The sequence below is a fragment of the Anguilla rostrata genome, chromosome 14, assembly GCF_018555375.3.
Source record: "Anguilla rostrata isolate EN2019 chromosome 14, ASM1855537v3, whole genome shotgun sequence".
NCBI lineage: Eukaryota > Metazoa > Chordata > Actinopteri > Anguilliformes > Anguillidae > Anguilla > Anguilla rostrata.
This window is the reverse complement of record NC_057946.1, coordinates 6573054-6591932: the sequence shown is the minus strand read 5'-3', so window position 1 is coordinate 6591932 and position 18879 is coordinate 6573054. Positions and strand designations below refer to the sequence as shown.

At 43.2% G+C, this 18879-nt stretch overlaps 1 protein-coding gene across 1 annotated transcript in view; it reads left to right on the top strand.

The window, feature by feature from the left end:
• LOC135239878 (WD repeat and FYVE domain-containing protein 3-like) overlaps positions 1-16166 on the top strand; it is a 74093-nt gene extending 57927 nt beyond the window's left edge. The window contains exons 43-65 of the mRNA XM_064308865.1: positions 797-965; positions 1818-1981; positions 2353-2501; positions 3460-3580; positions 4310-4395; positions 4538-4618; positions 4793-4847; positions 4962-5081; positions 5527-5644; positions 6176-6282; positions 6715-6868; positions 7009-7100; positions 7382-7594; positions 7895-8042; positions 8211-8365; positions 8907-9065; positions 9447-9626; positions 10031-10213; positions 10780-10876; positions 11159-11524; positions 12117-12228; positions 12536-12733; positions 13138-16166. Of these exons, the coding sequence (XP_064164935.1) occupies positions 797-965; positions 1818-1981; positions 2353-2501; positions 3460-3580; positions 4310-4395; positions 4538-4618; positions 4793-4847; positions 4962-5081; positions 5527-5644; positions 6176-6282; positions 6715-6868; positions 7009-7100; positions 7382-7594; positions 7895-8042; positions 8211-8365; positions 8907-9065; positions 9447-9626; positions 10031-10213; positions 10780-10876; positions 11159-11524; positions 12117-12228; positions 12536-12733; positions 13138-13258 (3348 nt within the window). The 3' untranslated portion in view covers positions 13259-16166. The remainder of the gene's footprint in view (positions 1-796; positions 966-1817; positions 1982-2352; positions 2502-3459; positions 3581-4309; positions 4396-4537; positions 4619-4792; positions 4848-4961; positions 5082-5526; positions 5645-6175; positions 6283-6714; positions 6869-7008; positions 7101-7381; positions 7595-7894; positions 8043-8210; positions 8366-8906; positions 9066-9446; positions 9627-10030; positions 10214-10779; positions 10877-11158; positions 11525-12116; positions 12229-12535; positions 12734-13137) is intronic.
• The last annotated feature ends 2713 nt before the right edge of the window (positions 16167-18879 follow it).

The following is an 18879-nucleotide window of genomic DNA, read 5'->3' as shown; positions in this document are numbered from 1 at the left end:
TGCACAATTAAAAGAGCATCAAGGATAACACAAAGGGTTATGTTTTACATGGAACATTTTTTTGTGCTGAACCACAAAAATGGAAAAAATGACTGGTATGTGATGGCAGTTTCATTTGCTAACGTTCACTGCAACACCCTGCTCAACTTCAAGGACTTACCTACCGAAGGGCGGACTCACCGATAATATATTTTCTACTGAAATTAATTATTTGTAAACCTCAAGCTGTAGATGGATAGTCTCCCCAAGATCCCCTTAAGCCTCTTACCCACAAATCCCTCCGTCTGGATGCTGCCGTCTATTTTCAGTGCTCACTTTAAACGAGGACAGCCACTCAAAAGAAGTACAAGCAAATTATTTGCCCACGCTGATGAAATCTGTTGAAAGGCACTGGTTTGTCTGTCAGCACTCTCATATGCGACCTACAATGCATTTCATCTAAGCCTGAGTGTTTGCATGTTAAAGGGTCATTAATTGCGCTGTTTGCTGTGCTCATAGTGCGTTTGGAAGTAGTGATTCAGACTGGGGCAGTGATGTCACTCTGTCTGGCAGTGTCTTCGATTGAACTGTAATGATTGTGGCATGACTTCACTGCCTGTCGAGTGGTTTGAACAGTTTTATTTTACTTTTTTGCCTTTGTGAATTTCACCCCCAAATACACTACACGTACAAATGGAGAATTATAGGGAAAGTTAGTTATAAAGGGACTCCCCTTTGTTAGCCGTACGTTAGCATTTTGTTTGAGGTTTGGCGTTTTTGTACATGTCATAAGCTGACTCCTGTTCCCATCACACAGAAACCCATTCGCTACCGGAGGGCCATCAGCTATGACAGTAAGGAGTATTACATGCGTGTGCTGTCGGGAAATCCAGGCATGTACCAGCATTCCATTGAGCATAGTTCTGAGGGGGAGACAACTCAGCATGAGCCTGAACATGGCGAGGACACCATCGCCAGGGTCAAAGGTAAACTACCCACAATGCTGTTTGGTATGGTGTATTTTTTTGGTCGCTTGAATTTATTTGCTTTGAGACCTCATTACCTTGCTGTGGTTCAAAGGTCGTGGGTACAATTCCCAGTTGGAACACAACTGTTGTTCTCTGGGACAAGGGATTTAACCTGAACTGTTTCAGTAAATCCCTTGCTCCAAAGAGTTGTATAAATGGATATTTTGTAAGTCACTCTGGATAATAGTGTCTGCTACGTCTGCAACATAATGTATTAAATCTTCACATTTCAGTTTTTGAGTACCCGACTTCGTTATAGGGATGGATTTATTTTGTACTTCAAGGGGGTAGTCCAACTTTTTGGGAAATTTGCTTTTTGGCTTTCTTGCCCGTAGTTAGACGATAAAATTGATACCAATTTCATTTATGTGCATCCAGTGGAGAAATATTAGACAATATTTATACTCACTGTGCTGCCGCTATGAATGGCTGTAGCCAGAAGCAACATTAGCTTTGCTAAGCGCAGGAATGAAATTGGTATCGATCTTAAGGTCTTTCTTATAGGTAAGAAAGCCAAAAAGTGACTTTCCCAAAACGTTGGACTATCCCTTTAATATTTTTAACAAGGCTTCCCAACCGCAACACCTGCTATGCACAAACTCAACCGTTTTACACAGACAGGCTGAACAGGATGAACGAGCGATAAACACATTGAGGTTTGGAAGACCTGTCACCATAGGGAGGTCCCCTTCAAAAGAGAAAGATGGAGCGTTTGGCTGTCTTTAACAGATGTCACGTGGTGCCAGGTGTCGTGTTGCGAGAGCTCCTTGCAGGAGTCCTGACCTCTCTGCCCCCCCCCACCCCCCCCAGGTCTGGTGAAGCCCCCGCTGAAGCGCTCTCGCTCCACGGCGGACGGAGCGGACGAGGACGGCCAGGATCAGCTGCAGGACCCGTCTCTGGAGTCCGGGGCCTTGGACGAGGAGGAGAAGACCGATAACACCACCTTGCTGAGGCTGCTGGAGGAGGGGGAGAAGGTGAGGCGCTACAGCCTCTGGAGTTTGGGTTTCCGCACATTATTAATCTGCATGCTCACTGCTGTGGGAATGATTGCGGTCCACCAGAGGTCCAGCCCTGTTCCCAGTGGGCTGCAGTGTTTCGGACTCCTCCGTCCAGCCACTTATTCACTGTCATGCAGTATCTGGATTTTAACTGAACAACTTTCCATAGTTCTTTTTAAGATGGGGTGACTGTCTGAAATATTTCCCCTCAGGATCAGTACTGAGCAGCCTTGTTGTGCTGCCCGTGACTTCATCGGGAAGCATGGCTTTGGGCTGTTTTCTGTAAGGCCAGGATAAGGGTCTGCTCTGCACAAACTGAGTTATAACGTGGTGTTCTCTGCGTGCAGATCCAGCACATGTACCGCTGCGCTCGGGTTCAAGGCCTGGACACCAGCGAGGGCCTGCTGCTGTTCGGGAAAGAGCACTTCTACGTGATAGACGGCTTCACCATGACAATCACCCGGGAGATTCGGGACATAGAGACTCTGCCACCAAAGTAAGCCTGCTGGGTTCAGGATGTGGCCTGCCGAGACAGGACTGTGGAATACGGAAACGTGGAATTTGGAGTTCTGTTGTATTCAGTGGCACTGTTGCCCTTTAGCCCTTCACTTGTAGTCCTGTTAACTAACAGGAATATGCCAAATGGGAAGTACTCTCATTGAATTAAAAATGTGGAAGATATGCCACTGAAACAGCAAACTGCACGTACAGTATGTGAATGTCTCCAGTACATATGTACTGTAAATACTGACATGTGCATCTCTGGTTTCCTTGTGAATTCACCAGTTTTCATCCCGTTGTTAAATATAATCTGCATTATGTTTTCTTTTCTGCAATTCCGATAGCGTTTTTTGCTTGAAGATGTATTTGCAACAAACCAGACACTTAAAATATTGCCCAGTCGGCTTTGTTCCAATTGGTTTTTTGCTATAAGCTTCTACCCAGAACCAATAGATGCTCACACTTAAAAAGTTATTTTACAAACCCCGTTAAAACAATTTTATGCCACATAATGGATTAATGGTCTGAATTCAGTCAATATTTTTCTTTAATGTTTCATCACAAAGTTCTTTGTTTGCATTGGGGGAAAAGGTAACACTATTTTATTTGTTAGTCAAAGTTAAGGACAAATATTGATTGAATCCAGATCGATGTCTTTTTTTCTATTTCTCATATCTGCAATAATAGAAGTGCGATTATTAGTTCACCCCTCCAATTTTGAATGTATCAATTTTTACTTCATCTTTTTCTTCATTGATTTTTACCTGCAGTATGATCTGTATATTCTGCAAAGGCCCGGTGTGATGGGCCTGTGAGTGTCCCAAAAGGAAGCTGCAGCAAAAGCAGCTGATGCAGACGTAGTCCCCGTCCCCGTCCCCACACCCCTGTCCCTGCGCGTGCGTGTGTGTGTATATATAGCTGTGCTGAGGTGTGTCTCTGCTTGTGGATCCCAGCATGCACGAGGCAATCATCCCCAGGGGGGCGCGGCAGGGCCAGAGCCAGCTGAAGAGAACCTACAGCATCTTCGCCTACGAGGACATCAAAGAGGTGCACAAGCGGCGCTACCTGCTCCAGGTAAGGAGACCGCGCGTGGTTACGTACGCACCGGACCTGGGTCAAATACCTATTTTGTTTTGGATTCAAATGCTTTTCTGTGCTCTGTTGATCTTGCCTGGTGGAATTGAGCCTGCCAATATGACCAGAAGGCGGGGTTTGCACTTTTTGAGAGTGTTTCATTGGTTCCAATACACCAGACAAGATCAGTAAAGCGTAGAAAATTATTTGAATCCTAAACAAGTATGCATTTGACCCAGGTCGGATACACAAATGCATAGGCTGATGTATGTCCACCGGTCAGCTGTAATAAACAAACTGCCCGGCACACTTTTTGTGCACCCCACCCGTGTCAAAACAAATCACACCTTTGGCTGTAGGGAGGCACATCCAAGCTCTCCTGATCGGGAAACTGGCACACCCCTCTGTCAGGAATCACATCCCCCCACTGCCAGTTCTGCAGGACAATACATCATTGGTTATTGAGTCACCCAGGAAAAAAGGGTTTAATACGGAAAGGTATTTCCTGCATAGTCTGCAGTGTACGTAAGTTTTATAGCCTGCTGCAGTGACCGCACAGCCCAGCAGGTGACTGCAGAAGTGGCAGCTGGGTACACGTTCATTTACCATTTCATGCACAGAAGATAAAGGGATAAACAGAGTATAAAAATAATAACTGTCCATTTGTTATCTGATTCTTACAGTGGAGTGTAATAATCATCCCCCACTTCTTGTTATTTTCTTTTCCAGCCAATAGCCGTAGAGGTGTTTTCAGGTGATGGGCGAAATTACCTGCTAGCTTTCCAGAAAGGAGTTCGGAACAAAGTCTACCAGAGGTATGTACAGGCCCTTTGAAAACTGGGCAGCAACTTGGGGGTATTTGCTATATGGCTAAACCAGTCCACTTTTGGGTTTTCAGTATTGCTGTATATTTGTAGTCCTAATAATTCTGGCTCCTCTACTTCTGTTTCTTTCAAGGTTCCTGGCAGTGGTGCCATCTCTAGCGGACAGTTCTGAGTCTGTGTCAGGCCAGCGGCCCAACACCAGCGTAGAACAGGGGTAGGTGCCTCAGTCCCAAAAGCAAGAATGTTAAGAAGGAACGTTATTATATGACGTGAATATTATTACAGTAGGGAATATTGTCATGGTATCCTCTTGCAGCAATGTTAAGAAGGAGAAAGGAAATTGTTAGATCAATACTCTTTAAGCTGCATCTCCTTTTGTGTCGCACAGGTCTGGTTTATTGAGCACACTCGTGGGAGAGCGGTCTGTAACTCAGCGATGGGAGGTAAATATGAATTGCTTTTCTCATAGAGGACTGCTTTTTCCACTTATATTGTTATTTTTTGATTTTGATATTGTTATTTTACTTTATGATTCTATTTTTTTGTATGATTTCCAGAGAGGGGAGATCAGTAACTTCCAGTACCTGATGCACCTCAACACGCTGGCAGGCAGGTCCTACAATGACCTGATGCAGTACCCTGTCTTCCCCTGGATTCTGGCCGACTACGACTCAGAGGTAACAGAGCAGGGCTCCAGAGCTGCTCGTCCTGCATTGGCATCAGTGCCATCATTTCCTGCTATTGGTGCAGAAATATTTCAGCAGCGTGTCTACACAGTGCATACGGTAGAGAGTCTGCCTGAAAACACGGCCTCAGACATTTTTAAAACAGGCTGCTGTTATTTTGGGTGCCTGGCACTACTGGACTATTACGATGACATCCCTAAAACACAATTTCCTTTATAAGCCACCAAAGTATTCAGTCGAACGGTTCGGAGAAATACTTATTGCTATCCTTGCCAAATCTCATTAATCTGTTCTGTGAAATCACTTCCTCGTGGTCCATAACATTTTCTGTAATGGCCGCACAGTGAAGCTGTGTGATTGTTTACTTACAGTATGAGCCGGTGTAGTTATGGATAGATCAGGTTCACTTTGGTGAGACGTGTTTGTTCCTTCACAGGAGCTGGATCTAAGCAATCCCAAAACGTTCCGTAACCTGGCCAAGCCCATGGGGGCCCAAACGGACGACAGGCTGACCCAGTACAAAAAGAGGTTTAAGGACTGGGAGGATCCCAATGGTACGTGTTCTCCGTGGTTTTGGACGCATGTCCAGATGTTACATTTTCAAACGATTTTTCATTATTATGCCTGACCTGACTTGCCTTTGGATTATATTCTGATGCATTACACATTACATTACATTACAGGCATTTAGCAGACACTCTTATCCAGAGCGACTTACACAACTTTTACATAGCATTTTACATTGTATCCATTTATACAGCTGGATATATACTGAAGCAATTTCGGTTACATACCTTGCTCAAGGGTACAACGGCAGTGTCCTTACCCGGGAATCGAACCTGCGACCTTTCGGTTACAAGCCCAGTTCCTTGCCCACTGTGCTACACTCCGTCCTGATGCTACACAACAGCGGGGGGATATTCGTGTTGGCTCTGTGAATAGTAATTGGAAACGATTCTACAGCCAGTTGCCTCGGAGACATTCGGGCCAATGAGAAATGATTATGTGTAGCCTGTTTGAGTTGTTCAGTATGTGCACCCTGTGGCACACGTGGATGGATCACACATTCTGCCCCCTCGTTTCAGGTGAAACCCCTGCCTATCACTACGGCACACACTACTCCTCTGCCATGATTGTGGCATCCTACTTGATCCGAATGGAGCCCTTCACGCAGATATTCCTCAGGCTACAGGTGAGAGCCAAGGCCCAGTATACCCATACAGGCCTAAAATATAGCAGCGCGAGCTGCCTTCTAAAGAGAACGAGAGTCTAAAATGTCTACCAAAATGAATTACTTCACGCTTCACTGATTCAACAGCTTGGCACTATATGGCATCTGTTTGCACATTCGTTTAAGCTAATACTCTCCAAAACATCTATTGCATTAACATTAGATTAATGCACCGTCATCCTCTTCCCAAAAGTATTTGCGATAACCGTTGTCCCAAAGAAGTTTTATGTGTAATGGTAAACAGAGTCATGAATCAGTTGTCTGTTTAGACTGGGCGATGTGTTATTTAGAGAAATAAAACCGTCCGTCATTCTCTGTGGCCTGACTTGCGAAGGCGCTGATGTCAGAGTTAGCGATGCCTCATGTGTCCGTCCTTCCTGGGGACGCCCGCAGGGGGGTCATTTCGATCTGGCCGACAGGATGTTCCACAGCATCCGCGAGGCCTGGCTGTCAGCCGCCAAGCACAACATGGCTGACGTCAAGGAGCTCATCCCTGAATTCTTCTACCTCCCGGAGTTCCTTCTCAACTCCAATAACTTTGACCTCGGTAAGGGCGCCTCCTCTGCCTTACTCTCTCCCTTTGTGCGTGTGTGTGTGTGTGTGTGTGTGTGTGTGTGTGTGTGTGTGGTGCCTTCAGCTATGCGTTGTGAAAGGGAATGCAAACAGATATTTGTTCTCTGTTAACAGGTAGCAAACAGAACGGCACCAAACTGGGGGATGTGATCCTACCCCCATGGGCCAAGGGGGACCCCAGGGAATTCATCCGGGTCCATCGAGAGGTAAGGGATGCCAGCTTCAAATCCAATGGGGTGGTAATTGACTACACACAATTAAACTGTATGAGGCCTTATTCTTTCATACAGTTATCTTCCAGTAGTCTTTTTGTCACGTGTTTCTTCTTGAATTTTGAATATGAAATATTTTCTGTAAACGTTCTGAATTCCGTGTCTGGGTGAACTGCTTTTTACATGTTGTAAGCACTAATGAATCCACCCTTGCAGTCACACAGTGGTGCAGCGTAAGTTGTCTATGTGTATGTTCTGTGTGTTCCCCCCTCCAGGCTCTGGAGTGTGATTATGTCAGCGCCCACCTGCATGAGTGGATAGACCTGATATTCGGCTTCAAGCAGCAGGGCCCTCCGGCCGTGGAGGCCGTCAACGTCTTCCACCACCTCTTCTACGAGGGCCAGGTGGACATCTACAACATCAACGACCCGCTCAAGGAGACCGCCACCATCGGCTTTATCAATAACTTCGGCCAGATTCCCAAACAGGTATCAAGTCAATAAGTCAATTTTGAACTGTACTGAAGCTGTGTGATTCTCTCTAGAGCCCAGTTAGCAATTCACAGCTCGTGTTTTCAGATGGGGGGGATTTCCCCATCATTTCTTCCCCATATTTTCTCACTGTATTGGATTTTAATTAAGTGACAAAATGACTTTCTACTCAGGTTTTCAACCTGAAGCAGGTTTATCCTTTGTTAAAATTTTCCCTGTTGACCCAGAAAAGTTAGAACTTGTGATGCGATGTAGTGGTCTCTCTGGCCCAATGAGAATCAATCGCTTGTGTCTCAGCTCTTTAAGAAGCCCCACCCTCCAAAGCGAGTTCGCAGCCGGTCGAATGGGGAGCCGCCGGGCCTGCCTGCCTCCATCAACACCGCTGCAGATAAGATCTTCTTCCACCACTTGGACAACCTGCGGCCCTCGCTGGCCCCTGTCAAAGGTAGGGCCTAACAGGATGCCAGGACATGTGTGCTAATTTCACCCTTGTCTCCTAGACTTATCATGGTATCAATCTGCATTCATGCTTAAGAATATCTCTCCTCCTAAGGTAGTCAATCACAGACCATTGTCGCTAATGCTAGGTCCTCCGCTTGCTTGTTTGCCGCAGAGCTGAAGGAGCCAGTGGGTCAGATCGTGTGCACGGATAAGGGCATTCTGGCCGTGGAGCAGAACAAGGTTCTGGTGCCGCCCGCCTGGAACAAAACCTTCGCCTGGGGCTACGCTGACCTCAGCTGCAGACTGGCCAACTACGAGTCTGATAAGGTCTGTTGCCCGTTTTATTATCGCAGCCTTTCTGTCTGTATCTGTTGCCGAGCGTACATTCAATTTCAGATAACACAGACCAGTGACTTTTATTTGTCTGCTGCACTTCCAAAGAACTGGCTGACACATGATGTAAATATCCACAAACCGAGTCATTTTAACCAGTCGGGCTTGTTATGCGACCCCTCCATTTTGTTTTATCTGAATCCGAATTCATTGTTTGTCATGCATTCTTCAAATTCATTCTGTCTGGCCCATTTGCATTGATCAAATGAAACAATAAGTGAAAAAATAAAGATCTAATCTGGATTGTGTTGTGCATTTTTGCTCACAGGAGATTTTTGAATGTCTTTTCAGATATATATCTGAATATTGTATATATTATGTTGTCTTGTGTCGAGTTTGGTCATCGAGAGAGCAGTGGATTTGTGATGCTACTCTGTCTGTAATTTCATCACCCATTTGCAGTTTGTGTGCTGGCATTGTCCTGGCTGTCTGTCAGAGGAAGCTAGACAACGGTGACGTGAACTCTCTTGTTCAGGCGGTCATTGTGTACGAGTGCCTGTCGGAGTGGGGCCCGATCCTGTGTGCCATCTGTCCCAACCCCAAGCTGGTGGTGACCGGGGGCACCAGCACGGCCATCTGCGTGTGGGAGATGGGCACCTCCAAAGAAAGAGCCAAAACCCTCACTCTTAAACAGGTAGCTCACCTGGGCTGTCTGCATTCATCCCCGTGTGCTCAACCTGTGTCAGGAATTTCTTCACATTTGATGCATTGATCAACAATCTTAAAATTAATATGAAATTGAAAATAATGGTACATGGCAAGGCAATGTGATGGTATTGGACTTAATATATAGACACTTATTTGATGCCAAATGGTTTTATTTACTATTAAGGAAGCATGAAATAAGTTTCTGAGCATATATAAATAAATATTTACACATTTTTCGTTTTGTTCGTATTTTGTGTGCCTTTTAAATACGGTATACCTGAAGCTGGCCAAAAGGTGGATAAAGAGAATACGATGTAAGTGCACACCTGTAGTTTTCTCTGTGTGACATCACTTCCTGTGCCTGCAGGCCTTGCTGGGACACACAGATGCCATCACGTGCCTGACGGCCTCCTCCGCCTACCACATCATCATCAGCGGCTCGCGAGATCGCACCTGCATCATCTGGGACCTCAACAAGCTGGCCTTCGTCACCCAGCTGAGGGGTCACCGTGCCCCCGTCTCCGCCCTCTGCATCAATGAGCTCACGGTGGGTGTCCCTCAACACTTTGGGTCTGTTATGGTGAAGGGGGACTAACCTCATCTGAACTGGCAACAGTGTATTTAATTCGCCAGAGTTATGCACGACAGCTTTTTGCCACAAAAATGTCCTCCCAGAAGGACACTGAATAGTACGGTGTTAGATGATTCTGAATAGTTACAGTGGACTGTCTCAGTGTAGTGATTTTATGAAGATGGTGTGTGTAATATAGGTTATGTGTGTGTTTGTGTGTGTGTGTGTGTACGTGTGTTTGTGCGTGCGTGTGCGTGCATGTGTGTATGTGCGCACATGTGTGTGTGTATGTGTGTATGTGCGTGTGTGCATGTGTGTGTGTGTGTGCGCGTGTGTGTGTGTGTGTGTGTGTGTGTGCGTGTGCGTGTGTGCCTCTGCAGGGAGACATCGTGTCCTGCGCAGGCACCTACATCCACGTGTGGAGCATCAACGGCGGCCCCATTGTCAGCGTGAACACCTTCACCGGCCGCAGCCAGCAGATCCTGTGCTGCTGCCTGTCCGAGATGAACGAGTGGGACACGCAGAACGTCATCGTCACCGGCCACTCCGACGGCGTCGTCCGGGTAACGCCCAGCCGCCTTCCAAAGCTTTCTGTTCTTGGGTCTTTGAAAGGATCTCACTCATTCCCCAGTGTAAATGTGTTCAGTCAGTTTTCTCTGTAGTGAGAAAGCGAAGTTAACTGCTGAAAACGGTGGGGCTTCATGCAGGGTTATTGTTATACGGAGAGAAAATTTGCATGTGTATTCCCGCAATATAAAAGCCTCTGTGTGTAACAGTAAATAAAATTTGCATGATTAAAGGCTCAACTCTGTTTTCTTGGTGGCTGTGATTCACACTTGGCTTTTTTTAAAAAAAGATTTATTGAATTTCAGCAGAATTGAAAGAAGAAACAAACATGTACTTTTTGAAAGTGTTCATTTTGTAGTGTCATTTTGAAGGTGCTTTTGTAAGAACTGAGTATGTCATTCTCACTGTTGTTGTTGTGCAGTGAAGCACACCAGAGGGTTGTACTAGTGACACTGGCTTCCTGTTTTGGTTAATGATGATGACGTGTGGGTGCTGAGTCATTGGGGTCAGGCATGTCCTGGGGTTGGAGTTCTGTTATGATGCTGGGGCTTTGTGTCCTCAGTTCTGGCGGATGGAGTTCCTGCAGGTCCCAGAGACCCCCGCTCCGGAACCCGTGGAACCCCCCGATGTTCCGGACTGCTGCGGAGAAGAAAAGATGGGTATGTCAGGATGTCTTCTTGCTGCCTGTGCCATTAGTTACTTCTCTATTCTTGATGTTGACACACTCTGGTAGTTTGCTGAGAACAGATTTTAAAGTCTAAATGGTTTTTTTTGTGTGTGTTCATGTGTACTTGTGCATGTCTGTGTGTGTCCGCGTGTGCATTTGTATGCGTGTATGTACGTGCCTTTGTGTGTCTGCTCATGCTTGTATGGGGGTGTGTGTGTGTGTGCGTGTGCACGTGTGTGTGCGTGCTTGTGTGGGGGTGTGTGTGCGTGTCCAGAGGGCCGTGAAGCTCACGATGAGGACAGCAGCGACTCTGACGGGGACGATCAGAGCATCAGCCAGGAGCCCAAAGCGAGGGCGGTGCCCAGCCAGCCCGGCGGTGCCGTGCCCCGGCCCAAGGGCGCCATGGCCCGGCCCAAGGCCTCCTGGTCTGCCGACAGCAGCTCCGAAGACTCGCGCCGCTGGTCCGACACCTTGAGCCTGGACGAGAAGGACGGCTTCGTGTTCGTCAACTACTCTGAGGGCCAGACGCGCCCCGCCCTGAACCCACACCCGCACCCGCACCCTGCCCCACACAGTGTGGTCCCCCAACCCCTACAGCCCGCCAACATGGAGACCCGCACCTACAACCAGCTTAGACCTGGTATGTCCAGCTCGGCACGCAAGCTAATGGACTTAATACAGCTGGTACCTTTTTTGTTCGGTTTCAATCAGCACATTTGGATTTCATGGTTCAGTATTGCTACTGAGCTTATGTTGAATATTGGGTCTTTATAACAAAACATAACATAATAAGCTGGATCTGTTTCTAACAGATTTTAAATAAAAGTTAAGTTACAGATAAGCAAAAAATAACCTTAACCAGTCAATCTTGATTTTATAGCACCACTTACAGATTGTCACACAGTGCTTCAGAGTGGACATCTCCCAGAGAGAATTATAAGAAAAATAAAATAAAACCAAAAACAAAACCGCAAGAAAAAATGTCAGTTTGGTATATTTTAGAAAAAAGCTGGAAAATTATTCCATAGCCCCTTAAAAGGCAATTAAGCTGAACTCTGATGGTATGTATAAAAACATATTGTACTCTTCTAGTATTTAAATTAATCCCTGTCTTAAACCTGTTCATCTTCGATGATTATTTTCAAAAACATTAAATAGAGAATATTTAGTAATGGTGACACCCAGTCTCCTGTTGGTGGCTAACACCGATCCTCTCTGGGTCTCGTGGACAGGCTACAGATGGGAGCGTCAGCTGGTCTTCCGTAGCAAACTCACCATGCACACGGCGTTCGACCGCAAGGACAACGCCCACCCGGCAGAAATCAGCGCGCTCGCCATCTCTAAGTAAGTCAGCCGCGGCTCTGTTATCCGACTTTTTGTTCAAACAGCAGAGTTTTGCTAACAGGATAGCATATGGTTTTACTTAAGTCCCAGAAACACCTTATGTGCTCATTGGCAGTATTTCAGTATTTTTTTTATTTTTAATTTCAGCTTTATAGTCTTTGAAATCTGTATGTTATAAATATAGATGGAACATTTATCAACCAATCACGGTGCAGGCATACTATGATTACTGCAACTGTAATGTATTGAAACAATACGCTGTATGTGATCATTGATGTGGCTGACTTAATGATCGCGTGTGGTCCAGGGACCACAGCAGGATCCTGGTGGGCGATGGAAGGGGCCGGGTCTTCAGCTGGTCGGTGAGCGAGCAGCCGGGCCGATCGGCCGCTGATCACTGGGTGAAGGACGAGCTGGTGGACAGCTGCTCCGGCTGCGCCGTGCGCTTCTCGCTGACCGAGCGGCGGCACCACTGCAGGAACTGCGGCCAGCTCTTCTGCCAGAAGTACGACCAGAGCACCCAAACGCACCGCCTCACTCACACCGGTTTGGCACCGCACCTACAAAACACGCACTTTTATTTATTATTTATTATTCATGCTATTTATACTTGTTTAGATTAACCTACAGGGTCCAAGTTAAACTACGCGGCCGTTCCCTGCACTTGGTACTGCACTTCCCTCTAGGGTTTTCAACACACCTGGTTGTGGTTATACACTTTGTTGTACGTCGCTCTGGATAAGAGCGTCTGCCAAATGCCTGTAATGTAATGTAATGCACTAGTTTTCGGCCTATATTTGTTCCCAATTTGGAATGCCCGTATGTATGCACGGACACTGCTCCCACAATGCCCTCTGTTGTCGCACGGCGCTCCAGAGTTAACGACGGACCCGCACTCTCTTTTTCCAGGTGCAGCCGCTTCCAGTCGGAGATCATGCGGCTGAAGATCTCCTCCCCCGTCAGGGTTTGTCAGAACTGTTACTACAACCTGCAGCACGAGCGCGGCTCAGAGGAAGGCCCCAGGAACTAGCCCTTCCCCAACGGTCGCTCTCACACCTCCTGTATTTCTCTGTACCATGTGTAAAAGCACTGCTTTAGAAGAAGGGATCACTGCAGAAAGCCTGTTCAATGTTTTGTGTGTTGCAGATAAGCATGATGGGGACTGGGCAGTGGGGGAAAAAGGATTCTTAATAATCCAGTAGCTTTTGATCTGTTTTTTTTTTTCTTTCTTTTTTTCCCCTTTTTTTTCCTCCCCTTGTTTTTGCAGTCTTTCTGTTAACGTCCACTAAACTTCAAACCACAGGCTTTTTAGATCAAGAACTTTTTTTTTTAGATTTACGGTATGTAAAGGCCTCCTTTAGAAGTATGATGAAATTGTTTATATTGTAAATAAATACAATGGCCTTTTTAACTCCAACAGAAAACAAAACTATTGAAAATGATTCTGCCTGTTAATAGGAATCGTGAGGATTCACTCTTGGCTTTAAAGAGAAAGTGTTCAGTCAATGTCAAATGAAGAGGGGGGACGATGAATGTTAAATAAAATGAATAGCTTGTCTAAAAAGGATTAAATGCAATTACTATTTTAAAAGGTTTTTTGTTTACAATATGTATTTTGTTAATGTGTTGCCCACAGTATCAATATGTTGTGGCCTACAAACAAAGACTTGATTACAGTCGAAAAGTCTTCATAGTTTTAAGGAACAAGTTGAATATTCATTTTACTTTCAGTTTAATGATTACTGTCAAAACTACTTGCCTTTAAGGTGTGATTGCTTTCTAATTATGATGATACTATTCAATTTTGCTTACAGTTTAGATGCACATGACTTAGTTTGCCTTCGTTTAGAGTTACGGAAGGAAATCAAACTTCGTTAAAGGGTTCTGTGCAAAACACAAAGGCAAATGGGATCGTGATGGCCATAGTGCCTAAGAGCAGTTTAATTCAGATTCACTATTCAAATTCATCCAATCGTGTTTCACCATTCAATGGTAGAAGAACCACTGATGTAGTGTTTCAGGGAAGAAATACTACAGCACTTTCCAAGTCAGCTTTTTGGACATTATGGGCTCAAATTACCATTATAGAAGCATCACATGATCAAAAATAAATTTAGAATCCTAGCACATATCAATTGTTTTGCATGCTCAACCATGCTCAACCTGTTGTCTCTGATATGATAATAGATATGCAAATAGGGATTTACATCTTTATGACCACAAGCTGCTCCACTGAACATATCATTAAACTCTTTTGTCTTTCATCATATCATGTTTCATGCACAATGAATGCAGTTTTGTCATCAGTGTTAATGTAATTCCAGAGTGCTCCTTTATAAAGTAAATGTGCGCGCGTGTGTGTGAGAGTGAGAGAGAGAAAGAGAGAGAGTGAGAGTGAAAGAATGTGTCAGACCAATACTCTGACATTTGGTTACCAAAACCACTGGGCATTGTGTAACGTCACTGTATACCACTGTTGACACAGTCAAACAAGGGATTGTTCGCCTGTTTTGCTTATATGATTAACAACTACCGTGCATGTGCAAAATATTATCGTTCTGTCTTACATTGGGTTTTAAGGATGTATATGTAACAAAGTAACAATTAGGTCGTTGCGATTAATGTCCAAAGAACAGTGCTTTCTCCTGTATTTTTCTGGGGGAAATGTAAGTATACTTTTAGACACTTTTTAATGTACGTACTTGTTATGATTTGCCCCTAAGAGGTGCATCTTCACATAATTTCGTAATGTCCAGTGCTGTGGGAATGCATGGAATGCATAAGTGGATTATCATAACCTTATGTGTCTATTGATTTTATATTTCATATGACAAATTAGACATTTCCCGTAGGTTTTGATTTATTCCTCTCCTAAATTGAAATAGTGCCACATAAATTTAGGTTTCATCATGTGAACGAAAACTGAAATTGGAGTCAAAGTGAGATGTGCAATTGTTCATCATAAACCTTTTTTTCCTCCCTTTCTCCTTAACTGTCATCTGCCTTTGGTACTGTGGGCAACAAGTACATTTAAATGCTGCTTTAACACGTAAAACTTTTTCGGCTTATGTTTTACAGTCAGACGTGAAATATTTTCCTACACATTTTGTCCCACGTGAAATGCAGTAGTCCTTTTCCTATGTACAGACTTAGGCATTACTACCTTCCCTCCTCATAGTGTATACTCATTATTGTTATTCATGTACTGTATATATATCTTGCCTACAATCATAACATCAAATTGATTGGACATGCTGTTGATTGGCAGCTTCCAAAATGAGATGGCAACATTGATCTGAGGTTTGTTTTGTTTTTGGGTTTTTTTTTTTTTTTTTTTTTGCACCTTCTGATGTATAGACTCTAAGGAACCACAAATTAATCAAATGCATTTTCATTTCAAGTGCCATCATCAACATTGCATTTCTTTACAGAAAATGAACTGTATAAAGTATTTATGCAATTACTTTGGTTTTTAACATTTTTATTATTATAATTTCAGCAGGTTTTGTTACTTTTGTTACATATCAATTAACAATGGCTGACTTTCTGTGTCAGTGCAATGTACATTTTCTTTTGTTGGTTTCATTCCGTACGGCATTAACTAATTACTTTAGCCCTAAAAAGAAAAAACACTATGTACAGCAACGACCAGAGTACATTAAATGGAAAGGGTGGAATTTTGTACAATATAAGAAAAATGGACTGAGGAAATTTTTTGATTATTTTTGGTGGTCTTGTGCTAGACTGCATTACAACAGTATCTAATGTGCAATCTGTGATAGCTGAATGTTCATTCATTGTATATTTGTCTTCAAAACAACTACAGAATCAGAAAGTAGAATAACCCAACAAAAATGTGTAACTTTAATGCAATAGATCTGGTATTTAACTTTTTTTTTAAATTTCAATTAAAAAGTCCTGCTATTTACCACCAAGAACATCCTGGTCTGCTTCTTTCATTTATTAATGAGTTTTCAACATATCCAGGGTTTTTCCTAGTATATCGACATTGCATAGCTCAGAGTATCTTAGTCTTACACCACATGACCCAGAGAAATATACTGTATAATAAATATTTTTTTATGTCACACTGGCTTAATATTGGCCAATAGTATCATGTAATAATGCATGCAATAATAAATTACAACCATTGCTATTGAAATCATTTTATGGAGAACTCTTCTTGTACTCAAGGAAAATGACAACCTGCTCAGCTTGAAAAAAGACTAATAAATTAACTTGTAAGGAAATGTAGATTTTTCAAAAGAATTAATGGTTGACACAATGCATTTTTGTGCTTTTAATGTGGATGATTATGATCTGATGAATGCACTGCACTACATTACCTGGGGTTCCCATGGAAGCAATGTCTTAGCAACAGCAAACATCAACTGCACAAGGGAAAACTAGTACCAGGGTCAACAAGCGGAACAACTGCATTAATATTAAGACATCTGAAATTATTTTTACTAGTCGTAAAAAGTAGTCGCTATGCAGTCATCCTTATCCAAAATGTCTTATAATGTATAGTATTTGCAGGGAGCTTCCTTTGTGAACAAATTTCTCAAATATTCAGATAGCATGGGAAAATCTACATTGTCCTGAAAAGTAGGGCAGCAGTGTACATGGATGATTATTGAATGGTCCTTATAACCATTAAGTTCAGTTCCAGGGCAGGATACAATTATACCTCTGATCAAGGCACTTCAGTTGCTGCCGTTACATAAATAAATCGTATGTAAAAAAAAAAAAAATAATAATAATAACCCCTTGTTTGGTCACCGGGGATACCATCATTTGTGAAGCAAATATAGATGAATAATAAATATTGGGCTCTGAAGTAGGTTTGTGTGGGTCAGGGACCTCATTTTAGTCAGTGACTCTGTAAAACCAAGAAGCATGGAATATGGTGCAGAAGCATTTGTTCAATAGGCAATGCACAATGAGGTTCAGGTTACCTGTTGATTATACAGAGAATTATGTTCCAACTGGAGTGGTCTCCCTAATAGCACAGAATGGATCACATATTGCTGCAGCTGAAGAACCCATTGAGTAGATATAAATTCCCTGAATAAACATGAATCACAAAATGTGTAACAACGTAACAGTGAGGGTAGGGGTTATTAAAATGTGATGTATTTTGTTGTATTTGTTGTCAAGTTGCCCATTTATTACATATTATGCAACATGGAAACCCATTTTAAAAATCAAAGCTTTTCACAAGACAACATTTAATTATACAGAACAATTTGTTCGCATTATCATCCTCAGTATCACTACTGTCATTAAAATGAATTCAGTGAACGTTGGAAACACTATCTATGAAGGGTGTGGTGTGCTTTGTCACCATCCAGTCATAACTGGTACTGTAGTTTCACAACATAACCAGTCAGTGAGACGATTATTGAGATGGATGGTGACATCAGGCACTCTATGACAAATGTTGATCATTTATCATTTATTGTTTATTCTTTAATATTTTGCATTTGTTGTTATTGTGTTTTTTTTAAATTTATTTAATCATTGCACAATTCTTTTAACTGAGTGCGCTGGATATCACAGATAAACGTAATTGCCAAAGGATCACGACAGAAGCTAGCCTGGGAACGCTGGTGCTAATTATTGTGCCAGGAACAACAGAAAGGGTGTTTTATGGACTCACGGTGGAACCCACTCGGCTCATGGTAAATTAGTCACTTCCCACCCCCCCACCCCCACCTCCCCCATTTCCGCAATTGGATGTTGTTTTGGCAACTTTACAAAATAATGAATCATAAACAGAATGCACTAAATATGACCTTCAGATTTCCCTGAGATCGAACAGAAACTAAACTGGTTTATTTTATTGTCATTTTAAGAAATGATGTGGCATTTCAGAAATGAACACAGCGATCTACATTTTATGAACACATTCTACATTATATCATGGAAATCAACTGTGTAAACTGTAGTTTAGCATTTGTCTTCTTTTCATTTGCTACTTTATCACAAAGGGTTGAATACACAAATATTTGTCAGGCAGTTTAGATGGGACTTTGTGAATTCACATAATTGAGAATTTGTATTACTTCAACGTGACCTACATTTTTAAACACTTTTACATGAATATTCACAGTAAGAAGTAGGCCTATAAGCGAAACAACCAGGTAGTATGTTCTGAACGTGTTCTACCATGTTCATGTGACACACTCTGTCACTTTCATTTCAGGAAAACTGTAGTACAACTAGAAACTTTCTCTGATGAAGTATGAGAGGTTCCCCTTCTACCATTTATGAACTGTTAGTCTGTCCTCCAAGACCTTGAGAATAATTTCAACAACCAACTAGTTATACAGAAGCATGGCTTCAACAACAGAAATAATAGGCAACTAAGTTGAATTAAACAAAATACGTGCTGCATAGCATCAAAACTTTAAATTACAATTGTATTTAGGAATCTAGCATACAGCTCATTGAAAATGAAATCAAACTCATGCCAACACGCTTACCCTACCTGTCTGACTCTGAAGTAGTTAAGAATGACTGCTGTTTTCTGGAGGAGAATTTGCTAGCCTGTACTGACACTATGGTATTTACTACAACAGCATTTCAGCATATGAATAGTCAAGTGTTGCTTCGGGGGTCGGTCACTGCAGAGCTCGCCTGGGCAAG